Source organism: Zonotrichia leucophrys, chromosome 7 (assembly GCF_028769735.1).
Source record: "Zonotrichia leucophrys gambelii isolate GWCS_2022_RI chromosome 7, RI_Zleu_2.0, whole genome shotgun sequence".
NCBI classification, from domain to species: Eukaryota; Metazoa; Chordata; class Aves; order Passeriformes; family Passerellidae; genus Zonotrichia; species Zonotrichia leucophrys.
In genome coordinates this window covers 36,460,905-36,486,161 of record NC_088177.1, presented here as the reverse complement: position 1 = coordinate 36,486,161, position 25,257 = coordinate 36,460,905, and the positions used below count along the sequence as shown (strand labels likewise).

General features: G+C 51.8%; 1 protein-coding gene across 2 annotated transcripts; it reads left to right on the top strand.

The window, feature by feature from the left end:
• The first annotated feature begins 305 nt into the window (after positions 1-305).
• LOC135450706 (aryl hydrocarbon receptor-like) lies at positions 306-22,532 on the top strand. Of its 2 annotated transcripts, none has more exons than XM_064719132.1 (11): positions 306-614; positions 685-872; positions 11,963-12,069; positions 14,460-14,549; positions 15,387-15,477; positions 15,725-15,855; positions 17,112-17,314; positions 17,400-17,509; positions 18,764-18,905; positions 19,654-21,208; positions 21,307-22,532. In XM_064719132.1, exons 1-11 carry the CDS (start codon positions 574-576, stop codon positions 21,460-21,462), a joined length of 2,814 nt encoding a protein of 937 aa, XP_064575202.1. In that variant the 5' UTR covers positions 306-573; the 3' UTR covers positions 21,463-22,532. The 2 variants fall into 2 exon arrangements, with proteins under 2 accessions (XP_064575202.1, XP_064575201.1); XM_064719131.1 differs by having other exon boundaries at positions 15,387-15,495.
• Positions 22,533-25,257: the final 2,725 nt, after the last annotated feature.

The window sequence follows — 25,257 nt, the reverse complement described above, 5'->3', positions numbered from 1 at the left end:
CACCCACGGCCCGGTCCGCACCTGCCCTCAGCGCCACAAATCTCCACCTACAGCCTGCAATAATCCGCTTCACCATCCCCTCCCACAGCCCCTTCACGCCCCAAATCCTCCTTCAGCCCCCTTCACCATCCCCACCCACAGCCCCTTCACACCCCAAACCCTCCTTCATGCACCTTCACCATCCCCTCCCACAGCCCCTTCACGCCCCAAATCCCCCTTCATCCCCTTCCCTATCCCCACCCACAGCCCCTTCACGCCCCAAATCCCCCTTCATCCCCCTTCACCATCCCCTCCACGCCCCAAATCCTCCTTCAGCCCCCTCCACCTCCTCGTTAAACCCCGCAATCCCTCCCGCCCATCACCCTTTCCCTCCGCCAGCTCCCACTCCCCCTTCAGCCCCCAAATCCCTTCTCAGCTCCATCATACACCAACCCCCCGCAGGCCCAAATCCCCGTCCATCCCCCGTCTCCCCCCTCGCCGGGGGCGGGCCGTTCCCGCTCCCCTTCCCGCTGCCCCTGTCGCTGCCTCTCTCCCTGAGGGAGCGGTGGGCTCTCGGGCGCTGCCGGCCCGGCCATGTACGCGGGCCGCAGGCGGAGGAAGCCGGTGCCGCGGGCGTAAGTGAGGGCGAGGGGGCCGGGCTGAGGGGTGTCCCGGTGTCCTCGCTAACGCGGCTCTGCCCGGCAGGACGCGGCCGGGCCCGGCCGAAGGCGGCGGCTCCAACCCGTCCAAGCGGCACCGGGAGCGGCTGAACCGGGAGCTGGAGCGGCTGGCGGGGCTGCTGCCCTTCCCGCCCGACGTGGTGGCTGGGCTGGACAAGCTCTCGGTGCTCCGCCTCAGCGCCGGCTTTCTGCGTGCCAGGAGCTTCTTGGGCGGTAAGGGATGGGATGGGATGGGTTGGGATGGGCGCCTTCCCCGCTTCCCCTGCCGCAATTCCCGCCCGGAGCTCTGTGCTGTCCCTCCTCCCTCACGGCCGCCTCCTCCTGCAGCCGTGTCACCCCTCCCGGGATGTTGTTACAACCAAAAACTTGTTTTCTTTCCCTTCCAGAATCGTGCTTTTTTTTTTTTTTTTCCCCGTAGTATTTTGAGGTTTCCTCCGCACTTTCAGGAGTTTCGTGTCGATCCCGCCTTGAATTTTGTGGGATTTTTTTTTCCCCCCTCCTCGAATTTTGACGGGTTTCCCCCACTTGAATTGTGTGGGTTTTTCGCCCTCGAAGGTTTGTGTCTCTAACCGCGTCAGTGATTTTTGTTTTCGTTTGTTTTGTATTTTTTTTTTTTTGTTTGTTTCCCTTTGAAATTGATCCCCTCCTTCCGCCTCGAATTTTGTGGGATTTCCCTCTTCTCCTGCAATTTCGGGTTGGGTTTTTTCCCCTCGAATTTTGGGTTTGGTTTCTGCCCTCCCCGTCCCCCTTGGATTTTGGGGGCTCCCTCCCACCCTTATTTATTTTTTCCACTTCAAATTCTGGTGGGTTTTACCCCCTCGAATTTTGTGTCGTTCCTGCTTTACACCTCTGGAATTTTGCCGTGCCCCCCATGAATTTTGTTTTCCTGTTCCCCGCGAGTATTTTGTTCTTTACCTGCCCTAGAATTTAATCTTTTTACCCCTCAGAATTTTGTTTTCTTTCCCCTGGAATTGCTTTTTCCCCCTTTTCTAGCCCACATTTCATTGCTGTGCCGTCTCCAGCTGCCGGGCTGGAGCTGTGTTCCACCCTGCCGTGGGATCAGAGGGGTCTGGAGGGGTGAAGTTGATTATTTGTGGGTTCTCCTGAGATGAAATTCTGGTTTTTGTGGGAGGGTTGAGGCAGAGCCAGTTCATCAGGAAACTTACCGTTCTGAGAGCGTCTCATTTGTTCTGGGTCCTTTTTCCCCGCCTTGTCGTTCCACCTGGTTTAATTCCATGACACCGATTTCCACTTTGTCCGAGGCTGTGGGATGGCTTTGTGGCAGGGAAGGAGGAGAGCTTCAGCCTTTCAAATGCTAGCTGAGTCCTTTGTGATGCTTGATACCAATTAAAAAAGAATCCTTAAACGGAACTCTGGGCAAGCTTATCAACAAAATAATTGATTTTAACTGACTTTATTTATCTATCCACCCTGCTTGAGCGCTCCCTAAGAGAAGATTTCAGGAAAGCAAGAGCAAAACCTGGGATGTGCTGCCATGGATTGTGAGGAGAAACAGCTGGAGCAGGTCTCAGGTGTTGCCCATGATTGCTGACAGCAATTCACCCAGCAGGTGTATGCCAGCCCATCCCCAGCCAGAATAAATAAATAATCAATGATTTATTAATTATTAATCGGTTTAATAATTAACAGCACATAATGTTACTTCGCCATCTCGATTTATGCATAGCTGATATGTGGGGAAGTTTGTATGGGCTTGAAGGTCTTTGAGCTTTATAAGGATGTGTTTTTCCTGAGGACATGAGGATTTTTATTCTTTCTATAGCCCCAAGGGAGCTGTGCCTGCGTGGGGGCATCACTCAAGGCCTGCAGTTCAGTGACAGGAATCGGAGGATTTAAGGCTGCTCAGTGTTGTTTAATCTCTGGAGTGGTTTAGGATCATCAAGCACTGCCTGTGCTGAGCAGGGTCATTTACCCAAACAGACCCCAAAACATCCCTCAGCAGGCTGATGTGCTGGGTTGGTGGCTCTGGTGCCAGCTTTCTGCAGGGCTTTGGGAGAGCAGCGGGCAGGAGCACCCTCTGTGTGTTTGTGGGCTGATTCCACTCCATTTTTCCCACTCGGATCTCTCCAGTTGAACAAAGCAGGAAGCAGCTCAGTGCCAGCTGTGTTCGGTGGCTCTGGGGGATGTGGGATCTCAGCCAAGGTCTCCTCCTGATCCATGCCAGGTGGAAGAGGCTCCCTTTGGGATGGGGCAGCAGTGCTGTCCTCTGTGAGATTCCCAGGCACCTCTGCCTTCCCCCATTGCCTGACTTTGCAATCCCAGGTTCACACAAGTGCTTCCTTGCCATGGAAGAGGTGAGCTTAGGAGGGATGGAGACATTGGGAGAGGCGTCCTCCCAGGGAGCAGAATATCCAGCCCATCTGACATCCATCCTGCTGGAGAAGCAGCACTGACCAGAACCCAGCACCTGGACCAGAAGGGCCAAAAGGAGCTGAACTGGCTTCCAAGCTGAGGCTCCTATCAAAACATCAGTGCCAGCTGATTTAAAGGCTTGTCTGTCCTCCTTTCCCATCCAGGTTTCTTCCCTTACAGCAGCCCTCCCAAATGCCTTGTTTCTTATCCGCCTTAGTGTCGCAGACATCTTTTATGGAAAATCCTTTCCTTAGGATTTTTCCTCCTGAGAAGCTGAGAGCCCTCAGGAACAAATTGTGAACAATGGTTATCTGCTGCTGTGGAATGCAACAGGTGCATCTGTGATTGGTCTCATGTGGTTGTTTCTAATTAATGGCCAATCACAGCCCATCTGGGTTGGACAGAGAGCCGAGCCACAAACCTTTGTTATCATTCTTTCTTTTTCTATTCTTATCTGGCCTTCTGATGAAATCCTTTCTTCTATTCTTTTAGTATAGTTTTAATGTAATATATATCATAAAATAATAAATCAAGCCTTCTGAAACATGGAGTCAGATCCTCATCTCTTCCCGCATCCAAGAACCCCTGTGAACACCATCACACCTTGGTTCACAACTATTTTTAATTCTCATTCACTGCCTTCACCTTCCTCCCTTCTCTGCTGGAGGCTCTTTCAGCTGGTTGGGTTTGGTGGAGGTGGGGCTGTGCTGCAGGGCCCCTCCCTGTCCCCTCCCAGCCCGTGTGCTGCTGTTGGTGGCTGTGCCACCACTCCAGGGGGTGCACAGCTTGTCACACCAGCTGTGTGCCAGCAGCTTATCCCGCTGGTGGTGCCTGGCCGGGCTGCTCCCCTCTAATCCCTCCCTGTTCCGCCTCCTGGAGCAAAGCCCCACAAACGCTGCTGGGAGAGGAGGAGGGGTCCCTGTCTTTTCCACCCCCTTCACCCTCTGGAAATGGAGAGAGAAGGAAAGGTGCTCCAGGGGAAGGTTTGCTGTCTTGCTCTGCCAGAGGATTTCTTACCAAAAAAAGAAGATGCCTCAAAGGCACCTTGTCGTGTGTCTGTCAGGTGCCATCTGTGTGTCTTGGGCCACTTGAACTCCTGGTGGGAGGCCAACTGGCAGGCGTCACAGTGGTCAAGGGCTCACTTTAGAGAAGCCTCTCTAGCAGTTTGTTGCTGCAGAGTGCTGGGAAGCTCATCCAAGCTGTGCTTCCCATCCTATAGCAAGACTGGCCCTTCTGGTGTGTGAGTGTAGCCCCTGCTGGGCACTCACCTGTCCCTGGGTGTCCCCAGGGTGCCCTGTGCCTGTCACAGCCCTGTGCCTGATGCTCAGTGATTCATCTGTGGGATTTGATGCTCTGAATCAAGTCTAGGGTCTATGAGCTGTAGGAAGAGGTCAGTCTGTGGTGCCAGGAGCAGTTTGAACCCCATAGCAATGGGCTAGGCCTGCCTTGAAGTGGGAATCCTCAGGGATGCAGATGCACCTCTGCCTGTGTGCAGCATCCTGCCTGGCTCTCTGTGCATCACTGGGAGGTGTTGGAGATTTTTTCAGAAATGGCTTAGAAGGCAGCTGTGAGGAGCAAATTCTCACAGCCTGTTTCTGTAAACAGTAGAAGTTCTCAGGTTGTTTTTAATTACAAGTGAAAGTGACAAACATGAAGGCCTTGAGAACCTTGCATACCAGAGTTCTCAGGCAGCTTTCTCATAACAAGTAGATATTCTATCTTTAGCTGTTTTGGGAAAGTAAAAGTAAGTTTTGAGAACACAAATCTTGGTATTGGAAACAAAAGGAGGGGTTGGTGTGTTATCTCTGACCTGTTGTGAGCTCGGGTTTTGCAATATGCGTGAACTTAATTAACACGGTTATAAAAAGTGACTGATTGAGTCAATAAACGGAGTCGATGCTGAACCAACAAAGGTGGGTCTTCTCCCTCCAATAGGGAGGAGAGGGGGAAACACTTCACAAACTTTTGGCTGGGCAGTCTGTGATTGTGGGTCAGAGTTGTTCTGGGCTCTGTGTGGGTTTGAGCTCTGCATGGGTCTCTTCCATACGGAAGCTTAAGGTCGTGTATCCAAAACTTAAGCAGTTTTTCTCTCCTGTGTCTTTAAAAGATAACACTCTTGGGGATGTTGGGGGCTTGGGATTTTCCCAGAGTCCTCTTACAATCGTTGGTGGCTGCTGTAGGATCAATGTGCAGCCTCTGGGCTCAGCCTCACACTGTGATATGTGTGATATGAACCCAGATTGTTATTGCTGGAGCTGTGGTGGCCCAAAAAGTGGCCGAGCTGCAGTCAGGTCAGGCTGGAAAAGTGCTTTTAATTATATAATTATTACAGGCTATATGAGTGTGCCCCTGAAACCTCTGCCTAGGGATGAGGGCTCGAGATGGGGTGTGTGGGACTGAGGCTGCTCATCCCTTCACTTGTGAGCCTTCCCTCCTCCTGAGCTGTTTGTCAAACACAGCAGAGAGCTGTAGCAGCGAAGCCTGAGGGCTGGTTTAAGAAAAACAAAGCCTGGTCCTGTGATCACTGTGCTCTCTTAATTGCCTGGGTAATGAGCTGACCTCGGAGGTGCAATTCAAGGCAGAGAATTCTTGTGACTTCCTTAGGTAGGCAGTTTTCCTGCTGTGTGCTTTCCTGGCCAGGTGTTTCCCCCTGACTCTCAGGGAAGCTGTTGGAGCTCACAGCGGGCTCCTGGGGGCTGGCAGGGGAGCAGGATTGGGAAGAAACCCCAGGCTGAGGCTTTGGGCTGGGATGATCCTTCCTGGTCTGGTGGAAGGGGTCCCTGTCCACAGGAGGGGAGTGGAACCAGGTGGTGTTTAAAGTCCTTCCAACCCAAACCCTTCTGTGACGGACACTAAAGCTCCTGAGGGAGGAGCAGTGGGAGAGGGAGGGTTCAAACAGTTGGTGATGCTGCAGGAAGAAGGAAAATCTGTCAGGTCCTTGTCATCTTTGTCCTTGCTTCAACTCCCGCACATGCTTTTCTCCCTTTGAGACCCAAGTGACACAACCAAAAGCTCCATGTAGCCAAGGCCTCCTTGCTTCTAGAAGTGCAGTGAGATCTTTTAAGAGGCCATCCATTATTAACCACGAGTGTGGTTCTCGGAAAGCAGGGCATCCACACTGTTCAGGCAGGGATAAATAATGCATCTGTTTAATGAAATTTTTGCCAACAGGGAACTGTGGCAGGTCTGAAGTTAAGTAAAACCCCGGTATCCATTATGAATTAACAAATGGAAAGTCAGGAACTGTTTGCCAGTGGCTGGAAAATGGGATTTGAGCAGCACTGATGAGAACCCAGCTGATGGTTCAGCAAGGCAGAGAAAAGATGGCTCTGACGTCACCAAACCTGTGCCCACTTCCCTCACCATTTACATGATGTTTTCTGAATTTCCAATATTTTCTCTCTTACTAACAATAAAATGTAGGAAAAAGCAATGTTGAGGGGGTTATTTGATGTGAGCAACAGAGCTGCAGGTCCCTCTGCCCATGAGCAAGGAGAAGCTGGAGAAGTGGATGGAAAAGGGAGATCTGGAGATGCACTTGTGGGTGTAGAGACTTTACTGTGAGGTAAGACCAGTTCTTCAGGGGATTGGCACAAGTCACAGAAGGAGAGAGGTGGATAAAAGGCAGTTTTGTTAAGAAATCAGTCAGTCCTTCCCCCAGAGTGGTTTGTGCATTCTGGGGTGTTTGGCAGAAGGTTTGTAGGGAGCATCACTACCAAAATCCTTCTCTGTCCTGCTCTGTCCCCACTGTATGTCTGCTCAGACTGACCGTGGCCATGCAGATGGCCCAGCCCTCTCCTGCAGCTCTTTGGTTTCCTTCTCCTTCATCAACACCTGGAGCAGGTTTGGGATCGAGTTGTTTTCATTTTTCTCCTTTGCAGTCAGTGACTGATGGAAGCCCTGCTCCCACCAGGAGCTTTTGCTGTGTGGAGGGAAGGGGCCTGGGAGATATCCTCTCAAAAATGTTAATTCCTGCTTGGTGCTGCAGGGATTTCCCAGGTCTGCAAAGCCCTGGCAGGTTCAGGAGTTCACTGGCAAACTCTGTAGGCAGTGAGGTGTCCCTGCAGCACCACATGAAACAGATTCCCAGGCTCAGAAGCATCTGGAGATGGAGCTCTTTGTGGCCAAATAGCCTGCAGGGCCTGGCAGGAGCTGTTTCTTGGAAGAAATAGCATTATATTTGTGCAAGCCTTGCTGCTTTCAGGTGACCAACTTCTCACCTTTCTCACCTCCAGCAACAAAGGTGTCGCGTTTGAGGGGTGTTCAGATGAAGGCAGAAATGATGAATCTGACTCTGTGTTCTCAGAAAGCTAATTTATTATTTTATGATGCTATTTATATTAAAGAATACTATACTAAAAGAATACAGAAAGGATACTTGCAAAATGCTAAAAAGATAATAATGAAAACTCCTGACTCTTTCCAGAGTCCCGACACAGCTTGGCACTAATTAGCTAATGAATGAAAACAATTCACATCAGAACGTAATGAAACAATGACTTTTAGTAAACAATCTCTAAACACATTCCACATGAACAAAACAGAAGAAAATCAAATTAAATAATTTTTTTTTTTTTGCTCTGAGCCTTCTCAGCTTCCTAGGAGAAAAATCCTGGGCAAAGGGATTTTTCCAAAGAATGTGAATACCACACAGAGGTGACACTGGTGGCCAGAGGGAGGGAAAGCCACTTCTCTTGTTTTTATTCTCTTTTTATCCCTGCAAGTGCCTGTCCCCAGTTGTGCAGGAGGGGCAAAGGCTGCACCTGGTCTTGCTGCCGTGGGTGAAGGAGAGCCCTGTGCCTGGGATGGATCCCCCTTTCCTGGTCCCAGCTCCAGGCGGGATGCACGCAGCAGAGAGGATGTGGCGGTTCCCCGGCTCCTTCTGCTCCGTCAGCCTGATGTGCTGTGACAGTTCTGCTGCATTGCTGACCCCAGGGGCTGCACGGGGCTATTTATGGACACACAAAGCCGGGGGACACCGGGCAGGGTGCCAGCCTGCTGTGGCCACAGCCAGGAGCCTGTCCTCTTTGGGGAGCCTCCGCTGGAATTCTGATTTATCCCTCACACCCTGGTGGTTGGATTGTGTTTGGTGGCTGTCTTGGTTTGGAAAGACAGGAGTCTGCTAAGGAGGGCAGGAGCCTCCCCTGAAATGGAGAATGTAAACCCTCCCCACCCCTCCCAATTGCTATAAATTTTAAATTAAGGGGCTTCCAAGTAAAAAGTATGGGAGCAGAAATAACAGTTCTTTAATAGGGAAGAAAATAAAAGGATAAAATAAACAATGCAGTACACTAGAACAACAGTGACAGAGTCAGAACCCAGCCTGACACCCTGTGGGTCAGGGTGTTGGTGGCAGTCCCATTGGAAATGTGGCTGCAGCCCTCCTGCAGTGTCAGGGGTGGTTCTGCTAGAATAAGGGGGATCTGTAGAGAAAGATGCATTCTTCCTCTGAAGATGCAGGGGCAGAGGCAGCTGCTGTTCCTCTGGGGAATCCCGTGGAGAAAGCCGTGCTGGTGTCTCACAAACCTCTGGATTATATCTGGGTAGCAATGCTTGGCTCCTCCCTCTGGGCTCCCATCTCCCAATGGGATGTTCTAGTTCTTATCAGCCATGCAGTGACATTCAATAGTCTGTTATCAGCAATGTCCCCTCCCAGGGAGGTGTGAATGTGGTCACTCAGAGAGAGAGATAAAGCAAACTGCCCACTTGGCAAAGGTAATCTGCCATACAGATGGGGATGGAAAACAACTTGCATTGCAATCTTCAGCAGTGGCAGACATCCCCACAGAGGACACAGGACTGTCCTCTGCTGTCAGTGTGTCTCCTCTGGCCCCACAGCCCAGATGCTGATAGCATAGCCTGGTTTTAGGCAGTGCTTGAGATGAATATTTTCGTTTGCAGGGGTGATATTGAGCCATTCAACCAGAGCCCTGAGCAGAGGGCAGCACTTCTAGCTGCTCTCCTCTCAGCCAGGTTTATTTTTATCTCTCACCTCCAGCGCAGCAGGCTGGCAGCTCACAGAGGAGACCTTTAATAATTCATAGCTCCCACATTTCGCTCCCAGCGACCAGAAAAGCGAGTTGCTGGGAGGCTGCTGGCACAAACCCGCTCCTTCCACACCACAGGGCCCTGCCTGGGTGTTGTGGCCTCTCTCATCCCAATGGCCTGTCCCTCCCTGAGGTTTTATGTGGGCTACAATCTGGACAGGGGACCCCAGTGGTCCCTCAGGGTGTGAAAGGGTGAGGCCCCAGCAGCCTGTGTGTGTGTGTCCACCCCAGCTGGCTCAGGCCCGACCCACAGTTGTACAAACACTGCTGTAACCTCAGTCCTGGTGTCAGCCCATCCCTGGCCAGCTCCTGAAATAGTCTGGGCAGGCTGAGCTCGGGGAGTTCTCCGGAGCTCCCAGAAGCAGTGGGATTGCTGCTGTGTCAGGTGTTTTTCTGTCAGTGGGCTGTGCTTTGCCTTTGGTTACAGAGCAAAGTTGATCTTTGGGATGGTCCTGTGCCTGGTGGAAGAACTTTGTCCCCAGAGCCTGACTCTGGAACATCTGCCTTTTGCAGCGTCTGAGATCCTTCAGGATCAGCTCTGTGCAGATGGAGGAGCTGAGTTTCAGCAGCTGCTTCAGCACAGCCCAGGGAGAGCAGAGCCTATTACAGAGCCTGGCTTTGTTTAAGTGCTGGTGGCTGTTGCCTGCTGACTTGCTGTCCTATTGCTTCCAGAATCCACTGGCTGCTCGCACGGCAGCCCTCCTCCTGTCCAGGAGCTGGCAAAGGCAGATCCAAGAGAGCTCTTGCTCCCTCTGTGAGCTGGCAGCTGGTGTTCCACATCTTTCCTCCCAGATCCCCGTGGGAGCAGCAGGTTTGCCAGCAGCCAAATGCTGCCCTCTGTCCTCGTGGTGCTGGCAAGAGACTTCCCAGCTTTCCTGTGAGCTCCTCTGGACGGGCCTGTCGTGCACAGGCTTGTTGACATCTTACCCTTACACTGAAATATCCCCAGGAACTTGTGACAGTGGTCACAAGGGTTCTTGGATGAGGGAAGAGACGAGAATGTTGACTCCATGTTCAGTAGGCTTGATTTATTATTTTATTATTTATATATTACATTATAACTATACTAAAAAGAAATAGAAAGAAAAGTTTCCTCAGAAGGCTAAGCTAAGAATAGAAAAGAATGAATAACAAAGATCTGTCTCGGACAAAGAGTCCAAGCTATCTGGTCTGTGGTTGGCCATTAATTGTAGACGTTCAAGATGGCCCAATCACAGACAAAACCTGATGCATTCCACAGCAGCGGATAATCAATGTTTACATTTTGTTTCTGAGGCCTCATCTTCTCAGAAAGAAAAATCCTAAAGAAAAGGATTTTCACAAAAGGATGTCTGCGACAGGAACTGTTCTCTTGGAGAGTACAGAACAAAATTTAGGGCGCATCCTTCAGTTCAGCTGAGTGACAGATTCCCTCATGCATGTGGATTGTGCATGGACCACTATTGGATCTCTGTGTCTGCATCCCTGTGTTTTCTGTGTTGTTTTTCTCCCACTGTGAGCTGTGGCTTGCCTTAATTTGGTTGAGTAAGCCCACTGGGTTGCTGAACTGTAACGAGACACTGACTGAGCTGTGTCCTTCAAAATGGCACATTCCTGATGCTGGGATTTGCTGCAGTGCCTCCTGTGCAGGGCAGAGTTCTGCTGCTGCTGCCAGCATGTGCCCAGGTGGTCAGGAAGGCCATGCTGTGGCCACAAGGGCAGGGCAGTGACTGTCCCCTGTGCTGAGCATTGCTGAGGCCACATCTGTGTGTGTTCAATTTTGGCCCCTCACAGTATGAAAGACATTGAGGGGCTGGAGTATGTCCAGTGAAGGGAACAGAGCTGGGGAAGGGACTGGAGCACACATCTGATGAGGAGCAGCTGAGGGAGCTGGGAAAGGGGGTCAGCCTGAGGAAAAGGAAGCTGAGAAGGGACCTTCTTGTTCTCCACAACTCCCTGACAGGTGAGGGCTGGGCTCTGCTTCTAGGGACCGAGGAACAGGACCAGAGGAATGTGACGGTGTTCACAGGGGTCTCAGGTTGAAGGAAGAGATGAGGATCTGACTCCATGTTTCAGAAGGCTTGATTTATTATTTTATGATATGTATTACACTAAAACTATGCTAAAAAAATAGAAGAAAAGGTTTTCATCAGAAGGCTAGGCTAAGAATAGAAAGAATGATAACAAAGGTTTGTGTCTCGGCTCTCTGTCCGAGCCAGCTGACTGTGATTTGCCATTAATTACAAACAACCACATGAGACCAATCACAGATGCACCTGTTGCATTCCACAGCAGCAGATAACCATTGTTTAGTTTTTGTTCCTGAGGCCTCACAGCTTCTCAGGAGGAAAAAATCCTAAGGAAAGGATTTTTCGTGAAAGATGTCTGCGACAGAGGAAATGGCCCCAAGCTGTGCCAGGGCAGATTTACTTTGGTTAGTGGGAAAAACTTCCTCACAAAAAAAGTCAGGCATTAAACCGGGCTGCCCAGGGCAGTGGTGGATGTACTGTCCTGGGAAGTGTTCAGAAGACCTGTGGATGTTGCACTTGGGGATGTTGTTTGGTGGTGGTCTGGGCAGTGCTGGGGAATGGTTGGGCTCTATGATCTTTCCTCAACTTTAATGATTCCATAGTTCCATGATTCTGATGCCTACCTGGCTTTAACTGCTTTTTACTTATAGGATGTTAAAAGAGGGACAAAAGGAGTGGGGGGGGAGAAAAACCCAGACTGAAACAGTTGAGGGGTGGGGAGACATCCTGTTAAAATCAATCTTGTGAGAGGCAAAGCAAAGGGCTGTGACTGCACGGTGCCTTCCCCTGCCCTGTCCAGCCTGCAGCATTCCAGCTGTTGTGGCAGTGTGTTCCTGCAGCGCTGATGTCCCTCCCTTCCCTTTTCTTGGTGCAGTTGCTCTGAAGAATCCTGGTGCCAAGGAAGCCCAGAGGGACGGAGCCTGTGGCGCTGGACCAGCTCTGGGCTCAGCAGCAGTTCCAGAGGGTGAGCTGCTCCTACAGGTTAGTGCTCCTCACAAATGCCTTCACGGGATCTTCCTCTTGTCCCTCTTCCAGCTCCTTTGAGTTGTACCCCAGAACCAGGCTGTTCTTTCACTCATGGCAGGTGATTTGTGATTTCATGTGGTGTAGCTCACTGTGCTTCTCACTGGGCAGAAGTTTAAGACCTCCAAAGGTCCCTAGTGCAGAAACGGTTGCTTCTTCCCTGCTTTTCCCATTATTCCTGGAAAAAGTTGCCATTTTAAAATAGTCCATATGTAAGGAACATCTTGCTGGATTTCTGAGCATGGTGATTTGTATTTTCTGCTTCTCTGCCCTCATGTCTAAGTGTACCAAAGGTACAATGTGAAAACCAAGCTGAGCAAGGTGCTTGAGTGCAGTTTTCAGTGTGGGCACACTGATCCTGACTCTCTGTGCCTGGTGGGAGAAGTGCTAAAGCCAGCCTGGTTAATAGCCAGAAACCTGAGGGTTTTCCCCTCAGGATATAACCAAACTGCTCAGCAGGGCTTGCTGGGGGTTGATGTCCTGCTCATCAGCTCCTCACACAGTTGGGTGCTGTCCTTTTGGAGGTACCAAACAGCACCTGAAAAGCTGGTGGAGCTCTCTCAGGCTCTACCTATGGGACCCTGGATGTGGCAGGAGCTCAGAATCTGTCCCTGTACCCCCGCAAGGAAACATTCCTCCATACTTACAAACGTACTTCCACCTGCTCTGTCACCTCTGATGGCCAAACTTCCTTTGTTTCTGATTCTTCCCCTTTCTTCCTCTGAGGCTGCTCGAAGGGTTAAAGTGCATTTGGCAGCACTAATTAACCTCTGCAGCAGATTCCCACACACTGAGACCAACCCCAGTAAATAGAGAGAGCGTTTGTGCCTGGAAAAAAAGGGAAGGAGAGGGGGGAGAAACTCTGACCTGGACCATGAAACAGGAGTTGGCAGCAACAATAGCTGGACTTGGCTGGGACTCCATGCCAGGCCCTAATTAATGCTGATGTCTGCCCATTATGAAGTGGGGGAAGCAGGCCAGGGCTGGCTGCTGTGGCTTCCCTGCCAGGTCAGTGCTACAGGATGGTTTTGGCTCTTAAAAGCCACAGCAAAAGAGCTGCCCTCCCAAACTGGTAGGGAAGCTCCTCTGCCCCTTCTAGTCTTCTGCACGTGTAAAGGACACTGTCATCCAGCACCCTGGTCCCTTCTCATGTGTCCTGTCCTGCTGTGGGGTTTTTAGCTCAGGGAAAACACCGAAATTACTTCCCCAATTTATGAAACCGGTAGCAATGAGCCCCTCTTGGGTAAGACAGAGGCTCTAATCAGCTCAGCCTATTCCTGCCAGGAAGCCCGGTGCTCCCTTGAATATTGACTTTGCAATCCTGGAGCCTGAGGAGTGGATGGAAGGGCCAGTGAACTGTGAAATGTCTAAGTGTGCAACATTAAAAATGCAATGGAAACTTCAGATTGATGGCTGCATTTGCTCTTCTCTGTGCGGAGGGCTTGGGGCTTCAAATCCACACAGGCACAAGAGCTTTGGGTGTTTATTTTGTGAAAACAGAGCACAGCACTCAGCCTAAGGGGGGTGGGGTCTGCATGAACCAGGTAGTGTTACAGAAAAAATGATCTTGGAGGTGGTGGTGATCTTAGAGGGATTCTCCAACCTAAATGATTCTGCGATGTATTGGCAGGAAGGAAAAGGTGCTCTGGGGTCACCCAGGGATTTTGTAGTTTTCCCCCAAGTTCAGGCAGCAGACTCAGCCTGAATTCCCTGCTGCTTTGGAAGAAACTGGCTTTTCAGAAATGAAGATTGTTTTTGCTGCAATTTCAAATCCAAACCTTTATGCTTTAGCTTTTGGCTTTTCCATTTCCACCGGTTAAGGCCCCTTCAGCATTGGCCACCTTGAGGAGGGAATGGGCAGCAGAGGCAACACCTTCCTTGGCCTTCCAGGCATTCCATGGTCCTTCTCCAGGCCACTCCTCTGGAACCTGGGATGGCCACACACAACTGCCAAGGCCCTCAAGGCTGTTGGAAAGGCTCATTTCCACCAGAATGGACCTGTTCCCCAAGGCCCTCGATGCTGTTGGAAAGGCTCATTTTCACCAGAATGGACCTGTTCCTGATGGTGTCCACTTTCGTACTGCAAGAAGTTCAGAGGCATTTACAGGCTCCCTGCACAGGATGAGGATAAATGTCCAAAGCTGAGTCTGAGTCAATGCTCCCAGGATGGAAGCACAGTTTTTCATCAGTCTGGATTAGGATGCTCCCAGGCAGCTATGTGGAAGAGCTGCAGGAGCTCCGAGAGGCCATCTGTGGTGGCTCAGCTGCCTGCTAGCCAGGCTGTGGGTGTCCTGCTGTGGAAGTGAAGTGGCTGTGGCCTGTACCTGCTGATCTCCTCTCTCCCACAGGCCCTCAATGGCTTTGTGCTGGTGGTGACATCAGAAGGGCTGATATTTTACTCCTCGCATACGATCCAGGACTATCTGGGATTTCACCAGGTTGGTGGGACTCTGACTCGCTGTGGAGAGCCAGTTTTTCCTTGGTGGTGGTGAAGAGCCCCAAATTCCCTGCAGGGAGGAGGCTCTGCAGGGATCACAGGCTCTCAGGGAGTTGTTTGGGGCTTTTCCTTGGGAATTGCCAGACGTGGTCACTTGTAGGTGACAAGGGACTTCATCAGCCCATAGACACTTCCAGCAGCCATGGGGTTCATGGCCATGGGGAGATTTCTGGGGTTCCTTGCCCAGTTTGCCTGGGACACCCACTCAAATCCTGGTAAATCCCGCAGGGCTCCAGCACTTCGGGCACCCAGGTAACCTGGAGGAGACACTGGATCATATTTACAGGGAAACTGTGGTTTGGTGTCACCCACACACAGCTGGCTGTCCCCAACACCAGGGTAGATGGCACCTGTCCACCTGGGCACAGGGAGCGAGTCCCAGGACATTGTTCTCTTGGGAATAGTGTAGGGATGGGGTGGCCTTGCTGCTCTTTTGTTCCAAAATCCATGTTTTCATCTCATTTCTTAAGCCAGCACTAAAATTTTGACTTATGGGGGTGTCAGAGCTGAGCTGTATTGGCTCTTTAAGCTCCTCAGGGGAGGAAGTCAGGCCCAACATGGGCAAGGAGTCCTTAAAGCCAGATGTGCTGTCTGTTCCCACCACCATCAGTTCTGGGGGAAAGGTTGCCAACCTCATTTAGCCAGGGACCCATTTGAGCACCGGGGAAACTGGGTAAGGTGAAACCAGCTGGGGCCGTGACGGGCTGTTCCCAGGTGGGACGTGAAAGCTGGCCCTGGGGACAGGCTGCAGAGCTTACAGATGGCGTGTCCCCTCCAGACAGATGTCATGCACCAGAGCGTCTTCGAGCTGATCCACACCGAGGACCAGCCGGAGTTCAGGCGCAACCTCCGCTGGGCCCTGGACGCTGGTGAGCCCTCTGCAGCAGGTAAAGGCAGGCTGCCATCCTGGGTGCCACCAGGGATGCTGGGACCCCAGCTGGCTGTCACCACTTGCCCCCGTGTGGCTCAGGCCACAGCTTCGTTCCAATGTTGTGGCTTTCCCCCCCAGTTTCTGTTGCTGTGCTCTGCAAACAGCTGCAGTGCCCAGTGCTGGGCACCTCCCGCCCTTGCTGGGGTGAATTCTTACTTGATTCTCTCAATCTCTCTCTTCCACAGCAGGGAAGAGTCTTAGCTCTTCTGCTGGCATCTGCAAGCCGGATCAGCTGCCCCCAGAAAACTCCTCCTTCCTGGAGAGGAGCTTTGTGTGCCGCTTTCGCTGCCTCCTGGATAATTCCTCCGGATTCCTGGTGAGTACAGACCCTCCACAGCAGGAGAGGGACAGACTCACCACAGAGGGTCACACCAGCATTGAAACCACCCCGTGGAAAGATCCTGTGCTCCTTTCTGCCATGTTGTCTTGGTTTGGAAAGACAGGAGTCTGCTAAGGAAGGCAGGAGCCTCCCCTGAAATGGAGAATGTAAACCCTCCCCACCCCTCCCAATTGCTATAAATTTTAAATTAAGGGGCTCTCAGGCAAAAATATGGGAGCAGAAATAACAGTTCTTTAATAGGGAAGAAAAAAAATAAAAGGATAAAATAAGCAATGCAGTACACTAGAACAACACTGCCAGAGTCAGAACCCAGCCTGACACCCTGTGGGTCAGGGGGTTGGTGGCAGTCCCATTGGAAATGTGGCTGCAGCCCTCCTGCAGTGTCAGGGGTGGTTCTGTTGGAGCAGGGGGATCTGTAGAGAAGGATGGATTCTTCCTCTGAAGATGCAGTGGAAGGAGAGGCAGCTGCTGTTCCTCTGGGGAATCCCGTGGAGAAAGCCGTGCTGGTGTCTCACAAACCTCTGGATTATATCTGGGTAGCAATGCTTGGCTCCTCCCTCTGGGCTCACATCTCCCAATGGGATGTTCTAGTTCTTATCAGCCATGCAGTGACATTCAATAGTCTGTTATCAGCAATGTCCCCTCCCAGGGAGGTGTGAATGTGGTCACTCAAAGAGAGAGATAAAGCAAACTGCCCACTTGGCAAAGGTAATCTGCCATACAGATGGGAATGGAAAACATCTTGCAGTGCAATCTTCAACACATGTGCAGCACTTGCCTGTCTCAGCAAGAGACTTTCCCCTGTTTTTCGTAGGTTTGGTCTGTACCTACAGCCTTTCCCTGTGAGTTTTGTTCCTCTCCTCTCAGAAATGCTGAATCTTGACCAAGCAAGTGCTTTTCTCCCCTGTGTTGTGGTTTTTCTGTTAAAACTGTGTCTTAAGATCAAGTAGGTGGTGGTCATCCCTCCTTCTCTCTGCACTGGAGAGCTGTGGCTGCCCCATCCCTGGAAGTGTTCAAGGCCAGGTTGGAGAAACCTAGGATAGTGGAAAGGTGTCCTGGCCCATGGCAGGGGGATTGGAATGAGATGATCCTTAAGGTCACTCCAAAGCCAAACCATGCTATGATTTGATGATTCTGTTCACACCAACTCTGTACACAGACGTCTTCCTTTCCATGTAGCTCTCTTCCTTCTCACTTTTCTGCATGACACTGAGCTTTTCTTCTCTTCCCAGGCTTTGAACCTTCAAGGCAGGCTGAAATTCCTTCATGGGCAGAAGGAAAGGTCTGAAGATGGCTCTGTCCTGCCCCCCCAGCTCGCTCTGTTCGCCATCTCCACGCCCCTGCAGCCGCCGTCCATCCTGCAGATCCGAACCAAGAACATGATCTTCAGGACCAAGCACAAGCTGGACTTCACCCCCTTGGCGTGCGATGCCAAGTACGCTGCAGAGCTTTCAGTGCTCCATTCCTGACATCCCCCCCAGCCTTGCCCGTGAGCTCGCTGAGCTCTCTGTGTCTCACAGGGGGAAGATCGTGCTGGGCTACACCGAGGCGGAGCTGCGGATGTGTGGCACGGGCTACCAGTTTGTCCACGCTGCTGACATGCTGTACTGCGCTGAGAACCACGTCAGGAGTAAGAGTCCCCTCCCTGCTCCCTTGTGCTGATGAGAGGGCTGGGACTGGGGCAGCTCTGTTGGCTGCTCTGTCAAGCCCAGTGGCTCTTTCCCCACAGGATGCTTTGCTGCAGGGAGCTTGGTGTGGAGTGCAGCGAGGGGTGTTCAGCTGTTCACAGGGGTCTTAGGATGAGGGAAGAGATGAGGATCTGACTCCATGTTTCAGAAGGCTTGATTTATTATTTTATGATATATATTATATTAAAACTATACTAAAAGAATAGAAGAAAGGATTTCATCAGAAGGCTGGCTAAGAATAGAACAGTGATGCTGGCAGGGGGGCTATTTACAGACCATGAACGAGACGGGGCTGCTGTGGAAAGCACCTCGAGCTGTTTTATTTTTCAGCATCAGTCTCATTACATGATTATGACAATGGCAAGATGCCAGCAGCTCACATTCTAGGCAGCAGACACAGAACTTAATGTTACAACTTACTTTATGAGCTTCTTGACCAATCACACAAAGCAAAAGCACATTGACAGTAGTCTTCTCCAATCACCATAAGCACACGTACCTTTGGTTAAAACAATGCTTGCTTATTTCAAATACAATACCTGCTTGTAAGCTTTAAAAAACAATGCTCTATTATTAAGCTTTAACCTTCCTAATATCTAGTTTAGATATGTCTAGTCTGCTAGATAAACTTCTGTAGCTTAAAGAGTTATTCTAGACAAGTGTTAATACACAGACCTTTGTTCTATTTGCCCTTGCTTTTCTATGGTTTAAGTAATTTTTCTGCTGACCTTTCTCATGGCTGCTGCTTAGCTCTAATCACAGTTCTGCTGTCTCTGCAGCCTGCAAAAACTTTCTAATTTTGTAGATTCTCACAGAATAGGAAAGAATGATAACAAAGGTTTGTGGCTTGGACTCTCTGTCCGAGCCTGCTCACTGTGATTGGCCATTAATTAGAAACATCCAACATGGGCCAATCACAGATCCATCTGTTGCATTCCACAGCAGCAGATAATCAATGTTTACATTTTGTTCCTGAGGCCTCTCAGCTTCTCAGGAGGAAAGGATTTTTCCTTAGGATTTGCCTAAGGAAAGGCAAAGGGGACTGTCACAGACATCTTTTACGAAACATCCGAAGGAAAGGACTTCTCCCAAAAGATGTCTGTGACAGTCCCCCGTGCCTGCCAGCCACGCTGCTGCCGTTTCCATCTGGGAAGGGCAGCGTGCCGTGGTGGCAGCTCTGGTGCTTCCTCCGGCAGTGATGCAGACGGGCGAGAGCGGGCTGACGGTGTTCCGGCTGCTGACCAAGGACAAGCGCTGGAAGTGGGTGCAGGCCAACGCCCGGCTCGTCTACAGGAACGGCAAACCCGAGTACATCGTGGTCACACAGAGGCCCCTCGTGTACGTGCTGGGCTGGCGTGGGCACAGCCTGCCTTTCTCCATGGCTCCGGGGTGTGCTGAGCAGGGCAGCGTGTTGGGTTTGTCCTTTGTTGCTGCAGCTGTGGGATTCTGTGCTCGGCGCTGTTCAGCCGCATCCCCGTCTGCAAGGCCAGCCCTCAACAGGGGTGATGCTCAGTCACGCTGCAGATGTTTGGTTTTTTTGTGTGTGTTTGTGTGTGTGAATGCATGCTGGCTGGAGCAAAGGGGCTTTGGCTTGCAGGGATCACAGCTGCCCATTACAGAGGCACTTGTGTGACGGTGTTCACAGGGGTTGTCAGGTGAGGGAAGAGATGAGAATGTTGACTCCATGTTCAGAAGGCTTGATTTATTATTTTATGATATATATATATATTACATTAAAACTATACTAAAAAGAATAGAAGGAAAAGTTTCATCTCAGAAGGCTAGCTAAGCTAAGAATAGAATGGAAAGGAATAAAAAACAAAGGTTTGTGGCTCGGACAGACAGAGAGAGCCAGCTCTGCCGTGACTGGTCACTAATTCCAAACATCCACACGAGATGGATCCAGTCACGGATCCACCTGTTGCATTCCACAGCAGCAGATAACCATTGTTTACATTTTGTTTCTGAGGCCTCACAGCTTCTCAGAAGGAATAATCCTTAAGAAAAGGGTTTTCACAAAAGATGTCTGCGACACACTTGTGGGGTGGGTGTGTGTCAGCCGCAATGTCCTCTTCCTGCCCTGCAGAGATGAAGAAGGAGGAGAGCACCTTCGGAAGCGGTCCATGCACCTTCCCTTCACCTTTGCTACAGGAGAGGCGCTTCTATACCAAAGTTCTCATCCTCTCCCAGGCTTCCCTGACCTTTTCCAGAGCAAAGGGAAGCTCAGCAAGTCCAAGAAGCCCCCCTGCAGCCACGCAGGGCGCTCCCAGAGGAACGGCATTGACCCCAGGTCTCTGCTGGGCGCTGTGATGCAGCAGGACGAGGCGGTGTACACCTCCCACTCAGCTCCCATTCCCAACCCTTCCTTCAGCAGCACTTTCCAGCTCAAGGGTGTGTCCTTGCCAGGTGCAGGAGGGGATGCCTGGGGTATGGGCACAGCTCCAGCTTCTTCAAGGGGCAACAGCCTCCAAGAGAAGCTGCTGGATTTGCAGCAGGAGGACCCTCTCTTGGCCACCATGGACTTGCTCTCAATTAAGAGTGACCAGAGCTGTTCCAACGAGCTCTTCAGTGCTTTGGAGGGCCTGGGCTTGAATGCTGAGGACCTGGGGCTCCTGCTGCTGGATGAGAAAATGGTGATGGTCAGAACGGACCCAGACCAGTCACCATCCCTGAATAACAGCCTGGCCAGCAACCAGATTCTTTCCCATGTCCCCAGGCCTCCCGCGGATGGGCATGAGGGAGGGCAGCAGGTCTGTCCCCTGCCAGGCACGCCCCCCAGCCCGCAGGGAGGCCCTGCTCCGTGCCACATGGAGGACGAGCACTCGGGGTGCCACCTGGCACAGCGTGCAGGGCAGCCACGCACTGCCCTGCCCCAGCCCCAGCCCCACACGCTGCTGTGGGAGCAGCCCCCCAGTGCTGTGCCAGGGCTGCTCCCAGAGCTGGCTGAGCAGGAGGAGCTCTCCAGCGGCTCCCAGTGGAGGCCAGCTGGGGAGGAGACTGTGCTCCACTCCTTCCAGCCAGTGCGGGGCACCCCATGGCACAGCACCCCCAGCTCAGCCCCGGGCGCTCCCTGCCCGCAGGAGCCACCCGGGGCCCAGCAGCTGCAGGGAGGCTGCTCACTCGTGCAGCCCCTCCAAGAGGATGCCCAGCAGTCCTTCTGCCTGTCCAGCCAGCGCCAGGACCACGCGGCACCGCCCAGCCAGCCCAGGCACCATCACTTGCTGATGAACGGGCTGTGTGGCCCCAGCTGTTCTCCGCAGCCCAGCCCTTGGCAGGACTGTGTGTGCCCTCTGCTGCGGGCTCCAGCTCAGCCTGGCGTTCCTGGCCTCAGCAGAGATGGGGCCTCCCAGCCCCAGGGCTGCCCGGGCCCCGGGCCTGGCCTGCCCCCACAGCAGTTTCACCTGGATGGATTGTGCAGCCTGGATGCTGCCGGCCCTGGGGACTCCTGGCAAGAGATGGCTCCATACCCCAGGATTTTTCCCCCTTTCTACCAGCTCGTTCCCGAGAAGCAGCTGAGCTCTGTTCTTTCCGTGCCCCAGCACTCTTCCCCCAGCTCAGCTGCAGGGCACTTTGGGAGCATCAGCAGCCCTCTGGAGACGCTGAATTCCTATGGGACACGGAGCCAGGAGGGCAGGCACAGGGTAAGGGCCTTGCTCCCTCTGGGGCTCAGTGTTTTCTGTGCAGGCAGTGCTGACAACCCCCTGCAAAGCTCCTCACCACTGTTCTCTCTCTCTCCTAGCCCCACAGCGGCTCTGGTTTGCCCAGCTCTGCCATGGCACTGCCCCAGGACCATCCAGTGCTGGGGGGAAGCCTGGCACTGCCCTGCCAGCCTCAGCCCCGGGCAGAAGTGCTGCCAGATCCCCCTCACGCCTCCAGGAGGGACTTCTATCTCTAGGAGAGACGGGAATGGACAAAGCAGGATTTTCCCTGGGGAAGGAGCTGCCTTCAAGCTGCAGAAGACAAACCTTCCCCACTGCTGGGCGCACCCTGATGGTGCCATTGATGAGGGTTGCTTTGGCTCACCTGGGGGATTTTTTCTCAGCTTCCCACCATCCTGCTCGCTGTGCTGGTGTCCCTGGTGTGGGGAGGGACAGCAAGGCTGGAGAACAGATTTCCCAGGGCGCTACAGCAGGCTGAGCTGTGGTTGCAGGTCACCCCATGGGTGCAACCAAAGCTTCACCAAAGCTTTGTATTTCAAGTTGTGCATGATCCAGCATGGATACCAGACTCATGAAAACCTTTCTGTGTCTTTCCTCAGGACAGGTTTTCATGAGGCTGGTATCCATGCTGGATCATGTGTCTTTTCACCTCTGGTATTAAATTTCCTGCCGTCCCTGCCAGGTACCTGTGGCCGTGGCCACGTTGTACAGATTTGTTGCCTGTTTTATAAGGAAAAGGAGCCTCGTGTGGTGTTCTTGTGCTGCTCTGGTCCTTCCCCACCCCAGCTGTCCCTGTGTGCCAGGTGTTCCCAGTGTTTGGGATCCAGGTTAGAGCTCCTGTGGCAAACACCCTGGGCTTTGCTGTACTGTACAAGACATGCTGAGATTGGCTGCTAAACTGATTTTCTCTGGGTGCTGGCCTCAGGCACCCTCAGACTTCAAGTCTCAAAGTTTTCAGTTAAAAACCAAAAATTTCAATAAGGTAAAGAAAATAAGTATAATGCTACTTAATTGTAAGTACTGAGAGAGTGATGTTTTCCCACAGAAAAAAAACAACCCCACAGCCCATATGTGTGTACATAATACAAGTTGACAGATTTATTTTTATGCCACTCCAGTGGAAGGAACAAACAACCTCTTACCATCCCAAAGCAGCATCCTGTGGAATGAGATGAAAAGGTTGTTTAAAGACCAGAAACACGGTGACCCTTTAAGAAACCTGACGAAGCTCATCCCTCCTCCTGCTCACCCAGCTTTGGATTCGTGTGAATTCCTCTTGGTTTTGTTTCAATAAATGGTTTTGGAGCTCCTCTCTGATGTTTCCCTTGCTGGTTGTGTCTCTTCCCAATCTGGAGCACATCAGGGTAGGCCGGCACATCCATAATTTATGCCCATCCTCATGGCAGCTGCTGCCTGCCTTCCCCTGGGCCTCGTGGCATTGATTGCTGACGCACCAGGGAGCCTGGCTGAAGGAAAACTTCCTTCTGCAGCAAGGGAGATGCCTCTGTTCATCACCCCAGCGTCCGCAGCCTGCCCTGAGCCATGGTGGTAGGAAAGGGGAGTTGGGCAGCTGTGATCTGGGCTCTGGTTTGAACATCTGCAGGGAGCACGGCCCCATGGGGCAGATCAATCCCCAAGAGCTGGATGAGGCCAAGGAAGGTGTGAGGAAATGTGACGGTGTTCACAGGTTGAGGGAACAGACGAGGATCTGACTCTGTGTTTCAGAAGGTTTGATTTATTATTTTATGATATATATTACATTAAAACTATACTAAAAGAATAGAAGAAAGGATTTCATCAGAAGGCCAGCTAAGAATAGAATAAGAAGGAATGACAACAAAGGCTCTGTCTCGGACTCTCTGTCCGAGCCAGCTGACTGTGATTGGCCATTAATTAGAAACAACCAACATGAGCCAGTCACAGATGCACCTGTTGCATTCCACAGCAGCAGATAATCAATGTTTACATTTTGTTCCTGAGGCCTCTCAGCTTCTCAGGAGGAAAAATCCTAAGGAAAGGATTTTTCATAAAACATGTCTGCGACACGGAAAGAGTTTGGACAGAATCATAGAATATCCTGAGCTGGAAGGATCACTGAAGTCCTGGCCCTGCACAGGACAGCTCTGAGAATCCCGTGGTGTGCTTGGCTTTGGGGATGTTTGTGTAGCTGTAGGCTCAGCTCCATGTGGGAAAGGGCAGGAAGAGCTGTGGTGCTCCTTGCAGCAGGGTAAGATGCACGTATGGAGGGGCAGCAGGAGAAGAGCAGAGGGCATTTATTGCTTGCCTCTTTTCCCTTTCCCTTCCTGCCTGCTGTGTTCCCAAATGCCAGCCAGGACAGGGGTCTGTGAGACACAGCCTGCGGCAGAAGGGGGCTCCTGTCCTGAGCCAGCTGGGAGAGCTGATATCTGGTTCTGGCTGCATCCGTGAGGCTGAAAGCCACAGTCCCCAGCTGGGATGTCTCCCTGGGCCCCAGGACAGCAGAGAGCAAGGTAAATATTTCCCTGGAAGCCCAGCCTGGTGTTTGCCCACACCACGGCCATGCACCATCCATTGTAGATGGGGCAGTGGAGCAGAACACGCTGTGGTGGCTCCTGCTTTGAACAGAGATAAAGGAGCACATCAGCCATCATCCTGGGGTGAAGGAGCAGCACATGGCTAGCAGGTACTGGAATAATGGCAAAGCTGTTGGTGGTGTTATCATCATCATCATCATCAGATACTGTTATCATTGTTATTTTCTGGACCTAGGAGAATTTGATATGAATGGGCCAAAACTGTCTGTGTGGTTTGATAAATGTGTGTGCCTCAAAAAATAATCACAAATCTGATGTGAAATCTCAGACTCGCAGAATGGTTTAGTCTGGAGCCTTAAGGCTCCTCCTGCTCCCCCTCCCCACCATGGGCAGGGACACCGTCCATTATCCCAGAGTGCTCCAAGCCCCATCCAGCCTGGCCTTGGACACTTCCAGGGATCCAGGGGCAGCCACAGCTTCTCTGGGCACCCTGTGCCATCTCTGCCCACCCTCACTGGGAGGATTTTTTCCCAATATCCCATCCATCCCTGCCCTCTGGCAGTGGGAGGCCATTTCCCCTTGTCCTGTAACTCCAGGCCCTTGTACAAAGTCCCTTCCCAGCTTTCTTGGAGCCGCTTTAGGCACTGGAAGGCTTTAAAATAAATGTTTTTAGCTCCCATTTCATTATTTTACACTGAAACTTACTTCAGTTTTCCTTGATGGTTTTAGGAAGGTTTATATTTTATATTCCTTACCTTCTGCTGACATATCCTTGCCCCTTCTCATGACGGGCTCTGAAGCTGTGAGCACTCCTGCTCTTGCTAACATATCTACCATTGCTACTACATTGCTGATGTCTCCCAGGTGCCTTTCCACTGAGCAGAGGAGTGTTTGGTGTCATGGTGTCCCATCTCTGCTTTAAATTTCGCCATCCTTCCCAATCCTTAATTCCCCTTTTCCTGGCAAGCTGTGGCTGCTAAACCCCCAAGTGGCTGCTAAACTCTCAAATGCATCTAGGAAGATTTCCAAGTTCTACAGGTGGACCAAGTGTCACATCTACCTTGCACAGCGCTCTGTAGTGGTGCTGGGTTCCAGCCCCGGCTGTTGCAGCCATTTCTGATGGGTTTGGCTCTCCAGAGGAGGAAATGTCCTTTTCGAGCTCGCCCAAGAACAGTTTGCACCTCTGAGCTTTTCGCTGCCTCCTCGAAGGATGTTTCATGCCAGAAACCCCCTTGGCTTGAGTTTGAAATGCCTCCAGTATCAAAAATCCCAGCCTGGGCTGATGGTGGCTGGGCCACACAAGGGGAAGGGAGCTCTTGAGGGAGAAGAAAATCCTGGCAGGGAAGGAGCAGACAAACAATGGGAGTTCTGCTCGCAACGTGGAGGAGCTCAAAGGTGGATGGAGCTGGGCAGCCCCGTGTGGAGAGGAACAGGCAGGGCATTATCCGTGCTGGCTGCGCTCCCGCGGAGGTAATCTCATAGTTATTTTAGCCTCCAGCTGGGATGCAGCTCTGAGCC

Coding starts and splice junctions, on each gene's coding strand:
- LOC135450706 (XM_064719131.1), top strand. CDS start 574: ATGTACGCGGGCCGCAGGCGGAGGAAGCCGGTGCCGCGGGC. Junction 12,070..14,459: donor AGGGTGAGCTGCTCCTACAG/GTTAGTGCTCCT, acceptor TCTCTCCCACAG/GCCCTCAATGGCTTTGTGCT. Junction 15,856..17,111: donor ATAATTCCTCCGGATTCCTG/GTGAGTACAGAC, acceptor TTCTCTTCCCAG/GCTTTGAACCTTCAAGGCAG.